At 46.1% G+C, this 11,536-nt stretch overlaps 1 protein-coding gene across 1 annotated transcript; it reads left to right on the forward strand.

The window, feature by feature from the left end:
• Window positions 1–255: 255 nt before the first annotated feature.
• Window positions 256–8,814, forward strand: BDCG_02307 (tRNA-splicing endonuclease). Its single transcript, XM_045417855.1, has 5 exons — window positions 256–889; window positions 1,054–4,968; window positions 5,075–7,430; window positions 7,513–7,623; window positions 7,700–8,814. Exons 1-5 carry the CDS (start codon window positions 864–866, stop codon window positions 7,829–7,831), a joined length of 6,540 nt encoding a protein of 2,179 aa, XP_045274570.1. The 5' UTR covers window positions 256–863; the 3' UTR covers window positions 7,832–8,814.
• The last annotated feature ends 2,722 nt before the right edge of the window (window positions 8,815–11,536 follow it).

Raw genomic sequence — 11,536 nt, forward strand, 5'->3', positions numbered from 1 at the left:
AAGTGCTGTTGACTGACAAAATGCGTGAACAAGAAGCTGAAATTTTGATAATGAGTGCTTCATAATTAAATTCTGCTGACATCATAAGAATTTCAGAAAGATATTTCGGAGATCTGAAATCTACGTCGGATGCGATGAAAGTTGGTGATAGAAAATACTTAAATATATAAAATAAAATGCATATGGGGGGTATATCCGATATAACTTCGGCCGGAGTCAAGCTAGAACTCGTGGAAAGAGGCAGCACACGAGAATTTCTTCGAACATCACTAAAGATGTCCAATTTGAATAGATCATTCCCCTTTCAAAGGTGCTTTTGAACCGCCTTTGATCAAGTTTTCACCTCGAGCGACTTTACCTCAAGTCGCCACAAAATGCGAGACACGAAAAGTCGCGCGGTTTAACTAAATAGTTAGCGCAGACGACTCAAAGAGGTTTTACTGGCGTGCTAAGCGCGCCTGTCCCGCGGTCACTTCAATCCATCATCATCTTTGCTTTCACAACTAAACCCCGCGGGCAAATAAATTTCACTCTGAAATATAATAATAGTGCCCTTCTTTCCCCCTCTGCTTGCTGCCTTTGAAATCAGCGAACTGTGCTGGCTGGAACTGGAATAAACGGGGCGGACAAAGCTTGCCTACTGGCATTTGCTTCTAATATAAGCGTGTCTCGGGCGGCGGCACAACGACCAAGCATTCAACTTCTTGCAGACACATGTAAAAGGAACCATGATGGAGTGTGTAGAGTGATATGGGGCACCTCTTATCATTTACGATTCTTTACGACTGATCAGATTGTATCTTTTCTTGTTTACAATCCTTCTTGGTTGGAAGCTTGTCCTAGCCACGGCCCAGCTTTGAACCATGGCGGAACTGATGGATGTTCTCGAGTGAGTGCTCCTGGTGATTTCTTTTGGCTTTCGCACATTGACCGGATGGGGAACTTTCTTCGTTTGATATCCATTTTCTCTAGCGGGCCCCATTATGCCTGCGAAACTACTTGTCACCCTTGCTAACCGCTGGCAATTTCTGAATGCCATTTCCGTGCCTATAGGGAACTGAAAGCCCTCCCGGAGCAGCTCCATATGCTCTGTCCCCGCCAAAACGACGATGATATGGGACAGTATAATGATGAACATGTCCAATCACTTGACTCCACCAGTCCAGACGTGAAACCCAATGTCGAAAACCTCAGCCGTATATCCGATGCCGCCTTGCGAAGGCAAAAATTCCTATCATGCATGCGCCTTCTTGCGTTCAGCGGTGATGAAGTCGAAATCCAACAGGAGTGGATATGGAGACGGATCGAGCATGACCTGGAAAAATGCGAGCTGTGCATCAAGGAATATTATAAGGGAAAGGTGTGGCTAATGGATATGCTGGGGGAGAGCTACGATGAGTTTGAGGTCGAAAAGTTTGGCAAAATCATCGATGAACGGGATATCACGCGGATTGTGAAGAATTTGGATCGGGCAACAGAGACATTGAAGACTGCTGCACCTCAACAGCGGAGTCTTTCGATCTTGGACCGTGCGGCCTTGTTGTCGATTTTCGAAGCCATGAGTTCAAAGGCCATGTTGAATGAGGACGAAATACTCCGCGCCCATTTTGATGAGCCGTTTACCTTGGTGCAGAGCAATCGGACGTTGAAGATGCCAGAATATATACCTGCGACTACTCGATTTCTTTTTGATGCAAATGAACACCGGCAACGCTGGGCTTTTAATTCATGGGGAAGAATGAAGGCGCCGCCTACCATACCGGAGTTCGACTGGGCCATCAAGGAACCGCTTCTTGCAGCTCTTCGTCAAGCATCCTGCCAACCTGTTCAGCCGGAGCTGGTACAGAGGCTATGGGCTGGCATTCATGCTATTGTAAAGCGGCTCGATAAAGAACAAATTACGCACAACCTTAGAGCTTTGGAAATCGACCCCTGTCGATTATCAGTTGACCACCTTGCCGTTCCGACTCCAGGTTTACGTTCACTATTAAACACCATCCAAATTTTCCTTGAGAAGGCCCCGAGTGATTTCTGGGATGCCATGCAAACCATTTCCCCGCAAGCTATCATTGAACAGATCTTTTATAACCCTCAGTTCGATGAATTTCTACTTGAGCCGCGCGACGATGATGCGTTTGAGAGACCATCGCCTTTATCGGATATGCTCTCGTGGATCGAGCCTTTCATGGCTTCCCTTAAAGGGGCACATCAACCTCAAGCATGCCGAGTGCTTATTTTCCAACTTCTCACCAGGCTACAGGAATCCCGCTTTCCAGCCATTTCGAGATATACTTGCTTTCGAATCGGACTCTCTACTCTCGTTTCCACATTGCGGACCTTCACAGATAACGAGTCAACGAGAGGTTCGGTCGCCAGGGTTGTTCTATCCGACACGCTTGAAGTTACCAGCGATAATATCAATCATTTCATGGAGCCTCCTGACTTTCAAATCGAAGGAAACAAGAAGGTTATTTCCGGCTTATGCGTGGATGTTATTCGAAACGCCCTTGCCCTGGAGTGTCAGTCCCTGAAGTCTGATTACGAGGTGATCCTTCGTCAGAAACCCATGGCACATGGCGTGAGCACATACTCTGCTAAGATTTGGGATGCAGTTGTCCAGCACTTGGATGAGGATAACCTCGGGCTGTCCAACGCGGCTCTCATGGGTATCTTGCCCCTTGTTGGACTGGAAAAGTTCTCCACTAAGGGCGAGAATAGCAAAGAAAAAACGCATTTCAACGTAATCTACGGACATTTGACACACCTTGCCTGTCAGATCCTTGAAAGGCTAGCTGACTTCAAGCCGGAACATCTGGATCATTTATTTAAGAGCCATGACACGAATGGCTCGTTGATATCGGCCCTTTTTTCTGCAGATTTAAACACTTATCAGGCTGCTGTAGATCTTATCAAAGCTATCAGTGGCCAGTCTGGCCGCAAAGAAGCAATATCTCACCTTCTACAGTCCTTCTGTGCAACAACGATGTACGGGTTCAGCTTCTCGTTCCGACGAATATCCAACATGAGAACCTTTGCATCTGCGCCTCGAATGCTTAAAACTGGAACTGATATTATAGATGTGCTATGTGACTCTGAAACAGGAATTCTTAGAACCCGAAAACTGGTTGATCGTGTGGAAGCCGTTTCGCTTCAAAGATTATGGGAGTATCAATGGCAAGCTCTCACCACTATATTCCAGCAGACGGAAACCTGGCATTTGATGGGGAACGATAGGATGGTTATGCTAGAATTCTGCCGCGATACTATCCAATTTGCGGACCTCCTTTTCAACCAATTCACTATTTTTGCCAGCAGTATTTCCGAATTTGATCCGTCCGAGTCCAAGTCGGCTAGGGAAAACTTAGTCAAAGCACCTGCCGCCACAATGGGTTCAATGGTTAAATGGCTTCGTTTGAAGGATGATTATTTAGCGACTACTTTAGTAGGGCTTGTTGCGAAGCTTCTCCGCCGCATGGGAGAACTAGACGTAACTCTGGCTCCAGACACTTTGAAGTATATTGAAGATGTGGCTCGGACATCCTCGATCAAAACTATCATAACTGCGCAGGAAAAGGCTGAGCTTGTGAGAGCTCTAGAGTCATACTATAGAAAGCCATTCGTAACGGTGCCACCGGCTGCTGTTCCAAAGAAGAAACAAAGTACCATCACCTCATATGCAAAGCCGATCGATCTTACTGGTATTTCAAGCCCCTCCAGGATTTCTGGAAGTGATGAGGATGAATTCGACGATGAAATCCCAGATGAAGTGCTCATGCAACTCTCGGGATCCGTGGAGCTCAACAAGGCCCGTATTGCTGCACAAAAACGCCCTGAGAAGCCTGCCATTCCATCAAAAAGTGTGCCTAGGTCGATCAAACCCGTCACAAACGTCCTATCATTTCGTGAGAAACGTGAAAGAGAGAAGGAAGAGAAGAAGCGGCGTGATATGGCCGAGCTGGCTCGGTTGAAAAAGAAGATGATCCCGTCCCAAACTGCCAATCAAGGCTCTGGATTGCAAGGAATTACTGTTAATATTGACGAGCATGGACCTGTTGAGAGTATGATGGTCTCCGGGTCAGATTCGGATGACGATAGCGAGGAGGATGATGAAGGAGATGTGTTCGGACGAAAGGCGATGTCTAAGCCGGATGCCGTAAAGGCATATGAAGAGAGTAGGAAGAAGTTACTAAGCCAACGCGGTCCTGTTAAGAAAACCAAAATTGTGCGGTCTGCTAAGGATATGCGCGCGAGGCTCTCTCCAGATCTGTCACTGCTTCATAGGACTTTGCTGAGCTGGGAATTCTTCGCAAATGGTGACCTTCCTCCGAATTCTGGTCGTACAGATTATAGTCTCGTTTCGAATACTTTCTCTGACGCGGCGGATTACCAAAGAACTTTCGAGCCCCTGTTGATATTAGAAGCATGGCAAAGTTTCCAGTCAGCGAAAGAAGAAGGCGGTTTCAAAGCCTTTGAAATTAAAGTTTCAAACCGCATGTCTGTGGATGCCTTTGTTGAGGTTACTACCTTCATGCAACCTGCGGAGGCTAAGGATTTGGGATTGGGGGAGTCAGATTTAGTTCTGTTATCGAAGGCGAGCAACCCAACCTCTAATGAAAAGGCCCCTCATTGTCTTGCAAGGATTTTCCGGTCGAGTAAAAAGAAAGGAATGATGGAAATTTCCTATCGCATAAATCCTTCGAATCCACTCGTCAATTCAATTTTACCGGGAACTTCTATTTTTGGCGTTCGGGTCACGTCTTTGACACCCGTGGAAAGAGAATACGGAGCCTTGATGGCACTAAAGTATTACGATTTGAGTGAGGAAATCATTAGAGCCAAGCCGTCGCCTATATTGAACTATTCACCAGAGTCTCTGAAGCCCATCATTGACACCTACAATGTAAACCCAGCCCAGGCTAAAGCTGTCAGGTCGGCTATGGATAATGACGCTTTCACATTGATTCAGGGGTATGCATGAAATAACCCTCTTTTTTTTTTTTTTTTTTTTTTTTTTTTTTTTTTTTTTTTTTTTTTTTTTTTTTTTTGGGTTAGTAGTACTAATTATGATTGCTAGCCCTCCTGGTTCGGGCAAAACGAAAACAATTGTCGCCTTGGTTGGTGCGATCTTGACCCCTGTATTTGCTGAGCAAAAGATTGCTCGCCCTGGCTCATCGGTCAATTTAAAACCAGCTACACGAACCACGAACTCCAAGAAGCTACTTGTTTGTGCACCGAGTAATGCAGCAGTTGATGAGTTGGTCATGCGATTCAAGGAGGGGGTTGTCACATCGAGTGGACAAAAGCAAAATATCTCTGTTGTCCGCCTCGGGCGAAGCGATGCGATAAACTCGAATGTCATTGATGTAACTTTGGATGAGCTTGTGAACGCAAAGCTTGGACAAAATGGTCGCAAAAACGGTAATGAGAAGGACCTACAAACTTACTACTCGGAGCACAAAGAGGCCTGTACTCAATTCAACGAAGTCCGCGATAGACTTGATCAGTGCCGTGCTAAGGGGCAAGGCGTTCCATCAGAGCTGGAGCGGGAATTCGATCTGTTGAAACGGAAGAAAGCACAGCTTAGTCAGGCTATTGATAATGCCAGGGATAGTAACCAGGCAGCTGCCCGCAATGCTGACCTTGCAAGAAAAAAGGTTCAGCAGGAGATCATTGATGGAGCGCATGTAATATGTGCAACTTTAAGCGGAAGCGGCCATGAAATGTTTCAGTCACTGAGCATCGAATTTGAAACGGTTGTTATCGATGAGGCGGCACAGTCTATTGAGCTTAGTGCTCTTATCCCTCTCAAGTATGGTTGTTCCAAATGTGTCCTCGTCGGTGATCCTAAGCAATTGCCGCCAACTGTTCTGTCGAAAGTCGCGTCACGCTTCCAGTATGAACAGAGTTTGTTCGTCAGAATGCAAGCCAATCACCCTAAAGATGTACATCTTCTCGATACCCAGTACCGAATGCATCCGGAAATCAGCCGTTTCCCAAGCGCTGCATTTTACGACGGACGGCTTCAAGATGGGCCGGGTATGGCTAAACTACGCGTTCGGCCATGGCATAAGAGTGAGCTTCTGGGTCCATATCGGTTTTTCGATGTGCAAGGACTGCATTCGAGCGCTCCAAAGGGCCATTCGTTGGTAAATGTAGCAGAACTTCGCGTGGCGATGAAACTCTACGAGCGGTTGATTACTGATTACAGGACTTACGACTTTACGGGCAGGATCGGAATTATAACTCCGTACAAAGGTCAACTTAGAGAAATGAAAAATCAGTTTGCAAACAAGTATGGGAATTCAATTTTCACCAAGGTCGAGTTTAATACCACGGACGCATTCCAGGGGCGAGAGTGTGAAGTTATTATCTTCTCTTGCGTGCGAGCGTCAAACCGTGGCATCGGTTTCTTGGCTGATATTCGCCGCATGAACGTCGGGTTGACTCGTGCAAAATCATCACTTTGGGTGCTTGGGAATTCACAATCACTCGTCCAAGGCGAATTTTGGAACGGGCTGATTACTGACGCTCAGTCGAGAAATCTGTATACCCAAGGAGATGTCTTGCATCTCTTGCAGAAGCCGCAAATCAGTCTGGATAAGGAGTTGGGAGATGTGGAGATGATCGACGCTCCGAGCGCGAAGAGCTCGACGCCGTCGAGAACTGGATCTGTGACGCCGGGTGGGAATGGAAGTAGCCGTCCGTCCTCTGCTCTTTCAATAGGCCGCCTCTCCAGCATTCCTGACAACCACCCTACTTCCTCCAGAGACACACCAGGCCACAGCCCAAAACTAGTGCCTTCCACTGGACCCGAAGGGCCTTCAGGAGGAAAGTTTGGCTTGAATGAATTAGCCATGTGTGGATTCTGCGGGAGCTACGAGCATATGACGACAAACTGCGATAACACGGAGGCCAAGTTGGCCAGCCGCGGTGCCTGCTGGCGATGTGGAGATGTTTCGCACTCCAAGCGAGATTGCGAGGCAGAACGCTGCTTCCAGTGCGGCGGCATTGGGCATTTAGCGCGCGCATGCACATCAATAGTTGTTCTCTCCAAACGGGAGAAGGATAGAATCGCTCGCGAGGAGCATCAACATGCTCAGGTCCTAAAAGCAAATCTCGAACGGCAGCGGAAAAGACAGCTTGGCGACCACGATCCGAAAGTGCCAGTTATCCAAGTGCCCCCGAAAATTGCCTCAAATGTGCCGTCATCTGCAGTATTGCCTAATCAAAAACGGGACTTACCAAATACTGATCAGCGAAATTCCGGCAAGCGGAAACGGATGGAAACAGAGCCTCCTAATCCCCGCACAAATGTGAAAGTTCGAAAACCCAATGCGCAGTTTAACGCTCAATTCGGTGCACCTATGAATGCACCAAAGGGGCCGCGAGGGAAGAAAATAGATCCCCATATTGTTACTCCTCCCACCAGCGTAAGTCTTCTCTTGCATTAATTTTCGATGATATGATAAAACCCAGTTTATATTTTTACTGGCCTATTAACTCTCGTTCCAGGATCTGGTGATACCCTCAAAATCTGGCCAGCGACATCAGCCGATAGACTCCAAAACCCAACAACCTCCGCGTCCTCGTCCTGGGACAGGACCGGAGAAACAGACGGCAAATGTAAGCTATGACAAAAATTTTTGCCCCTTCCTCTCATAAATGGGCACAGCAAAGTACTAACAGCATTACCCGACAGACCGCCCAGCCACCACCTTCCACATCACGTCCTAATAAGCCGCCTCCGCGTCCAAATGCCGAAGGCAGAGGTCCGCTACCCATGAGAAAGAAGAAGCCAACCAGCATATTTATTCAGCCAAAAAGAAGATAGAAAAAAAAAAAAAAAATCATTATTCTCTTTTGCCGTTACTCCTTTTCTAGACGGCGTTGTATTATATTTCACTTTTTTTCTCTATCATTTGAGGAGGGAGCCGCTATTTCGCTTTACCTTTGCATGGATGATCGCACATTACAGCGCATAGACACTATTTTTATTTGATTTGAACTGCGGCGTTTGGGGTTCGTCCTTTTTTGATAACGTTTCTCATGGCTGTTGATTTGTTTTTGTCACTTATTCCATCGTTTTCCCAATGTTGTTTTCCACTTTCTTCTTTGTTTACTTTAAATTTTCGTTTATCTAGTCCTTATCCTTCGAATGCGTTATCATCCAGAACAAGAAACTGGGGCGACGAGAGCAACGAAGCAAGACGAAGAAGGCATCCGGGCGGCGTTGGTAACACTATTCTTTTGATGGAAGATGTAAAGCTTGATTGATTGAAGATTGCTAGCTAAGCAAGAAGTTATATGAAGGAAGGAGGACTCCTAAGTGCAGACCAAATGGTCTGGCATATTTTGTTATGTTTTCTACGTGGTTCCTTTATCAAATACTTCAACTTACGACGGACGTGGTCACAAAGTAGTTTTTGGTGTTCACCTCTTTTATTTCATCCCATACCAATTAATCTTTTTTAGAGGCATGTTTCTAGTCTGGCAGAGTTATATACCCACACAAAATCGGGCGTCTTCAGATTCTAGCATTTATTATTTTTTATACTCCCTACATTCATTTAACCACCAAGGCAATTGGGGTATATCGAAAGATTCATTTTTCGATGACACTACTTTTATTCGCCTTCGTCCCATTCGTCTAAATTGGGATTGACTACTACAGGGTGGGTAACCTATCATATCTGTCACCGCCACTGTAGTCTTCGTTCTGAACAGGCCAGCGTGTTGATGATGCATGCGCAAGTTCACGAGTTGCATGTGCATAAATATCACGACTCTACTCGAGGAAGTGTTGTTTCACCCTCGGCGATGCACCACGACTTCTCGCGCCTCAAGGCCAACAGTCGAAGATAGGGGGTGCGAATAAACACGTCCGTCGAATGTTATGTTTAAAGCAACAACCGCGTACGTGAACATGAACATGATGAATTGCATAACCAATCTATCTGCTCTGTACGATTATGCATGCATGTCACCTGTACACCCGCGCATCTAATCTTGGTAGCCATCGGGGGGAGAGAGAGGTATAGAAAAAAAAAATATATAGATAGATCTGTCTGGCATCTGATATATGAATCAATACAACACCCCGCCATTTACACCGCTCGAGTTGGCGGATAGACGCCCCGACGATGCTGACATCCGTCGAATCTGCTGCGCCCGCCTGTACATGGGAGTGTTACGATAACATGGAGTGGAACATGGGAGAACATGTCAGATCTTCTCGTGTTACCGTTCCTGTAAAAGAGGACATAACCTACCTCCCAAAGAAGCCAGCGAAAATCACATTCACAAATCACCTCCTGCTTTTCCACTGTTGGATTATTGACCAGCTGAGAGCGGGGTATATCTTCCCTTGCATTAGCCAGGGGTGCATGAGAAAAGAGGGGATAGGAGGGTTGCGCACATGGTTGACATCTACATCGAAATGTATCGTTCACCGATGTTGGAAGCTGCTCTTTCCACCACATGTGCATTGCACTGCGTATGAGCGAAGGATGCTTTTCCTCGTGGTTGTTTCTTTAATATTCTGGTTTTGGCCGATATATCAAAGTCAGCTAAGGCGGTCAGTGGTAGGTGAACGCGAGGGTTGTGGGAAGGGGGAAAGGGGAAGGGGAACCGAAAAAGGGGGCAAGGCCCTAAAGGGCTGAGACAAGCGACTGCAGGAAGAGGGATGATTGGTTATCTGAATTATTTGTTCAGTTCTGTTTATAATTGACCCTCGGGCCGGTAACTACGATAACTAATTTAATGTGACAGGAGAGGATAGTAACGTAACGTAACCGTTCAACCTGCTTGAGTTAGCTGGGGAGAAAAGTAAACATCGGCCTGTCCAGACTGGAAATGGGTGGGCAGTTACGCCGGTGACGAGATCATGCCATGACCATGAAACTATGCCCATATCATATGCTTGAGAGAGAGCGGTGACCTGTAGAGTTGGTCAACCCGCATTATCATCAGCAAAGGAGGTAGAATGTACTCTGTAGATGCAAAGTAAATAAACAAAAAATCAGAATTGAAGTTTGGTCTTGTTGATTGATATCTCGCTTGTTTCAATATATATGACAATGCAACAGATTGAACTTGCGTAGATGGATCCCTCCCAACTTCGATTCTGTGAATAAAAAACGAAGTCTTATCAGCCAATTAATTAACTACTCAGCATAGATAATCATTATTTGATTGGTTAAGTTAATCGGCAGCAAGGTGCGCATATCCTGAGCAGCGACATATCAACTGGTGAATAAACTGATTGAGTGGGTGATTAGAACCTCGCTGCCTGCATCAGCCGGGCGTTCAGGAAAATCTTTTGTTTGAACATTATTTAACTAGTTATTTGATATTGGCTGGTTGAGGAGACCTTCAATTCCACCCCTAAAGCAATCGGCGTACTCGCTTAACTTCGAGAACCGCTTTCCACGGTGAATAATAAATGAATGAATATACTGCACGATTGACGCATCTATACTTTCGATCGGGGGCTCAAGCTCGGGGTCTGGGGACGGTCCGGCGCAACAACCGAAATTTCATTGTGCACTAACTTCCTCGAGGCGGCCTATCAACATTAAATAATGCGAGTTCCGTTTGCACGAGAGTGGTTGCCGGCAACAAAGACGTGCAGGATGAAAGATGCTTTGTGGGCCATCTCCTGGAAATATGACGACAATTGCCAATTCCCATATGCCGGGGGGTTGATCTGGATATGGTAATTTTTATTTTTTTAAGGGGCATACTTTCTGTTGATGTCTGCTTGGAAACATTGAAATTTCGGGTATTTATATCCTTAAGGGAAGGTTTCTGGTTCAAGAGGCCATGTATCGGGGATGGGATGGCCGTTGATAGATGGAATGGTTGGCGGTTGTTACATCGCTCTCTTGCCGCGCTGATCGACGTTCGACAGTGTTCACCGTAATTATATTTAATAATTATTTAACACTAGGGTTCCTTGAAAATCAAAATTAATATAGAAAAAGCCGTTCGTGGGCGATGTTCGTTCATCTCGTCTGCAGCCACTGACTGAGCCCGGCTGCACTGATTTTAGCCTGCTGTTAAGTTACGAAACATCAATGTCCCCGATCGACGAGAAGAGAGAACAGTCCTCTAGTCAGCCATACAATCGCCGTCAAAAATGGTTGCACACCGCAAAACGGCGTTTCTCTGCTCGATTTTGAAACCCGCGCGCTGGAGTCACAACCCCGAGCTGCACGCTCATACAGAAGGGTCCACCAAGACCAACAAGGAGGGCAAAAGGCGCATCTGCATCGTACATTTCAATGAAATGAGCTGTAGGTTAATCAATTAATTTCTTCCTTCTTCAATTGGTCCATATCTAGATGCAACCTCTAACGCTGCTGGTTCCCTTGCCAGGATCAGTGCGCATTTTACTGCACTTGAAAATCCCATTCAGAGTTGCTGATAAGTGTGGGGAAAATATCATGTTAAGAATGTGGGAGGCGAATTTTTTCCTTGATGTAACTTACTCTCATCATCCTTGATTTGAATATTTAAAGGACATTCTCCAAATCCA

The sequence above is a fragment of the Blastomyces dermatitidis genome (genome assembly GCF_000003525.1).
Source record: "Blastomyces dermatitidis ER-3 genomic scaffold supercont1.2, whole genome shotgun sequence".
NCBI lineage: Eukaryota > Fungi > Ascomycota > Eurotiomycetes > Onygenales > Ajellomycetaceae > Blastomyces > Blastomyces dermatitidis.

Excerpts from the sequence above, each read along its gene's own strand:
- BDCG_02307 (XM_045417855.1), top strand. The coding sequence starts at position 864 with ATGGCGGAACTGATGGATGTTCTCGA. Across the intron at positions 7,431-7,512 it reads TTGTTACTCCTCCCACCAGC|GATCTGGTGATACCCTCAAA; the intron begins GTAAGTCTTCTC and ends CTCTCGTTCCAG. Across the intron at positions 7,624-7,699 it reads CGGAGAAACAGACGGCAAAT|ACCGCCCAGCCACCACCTTC; the intron begins GTAAGCTATGAC and ends ATTACCCGACAG.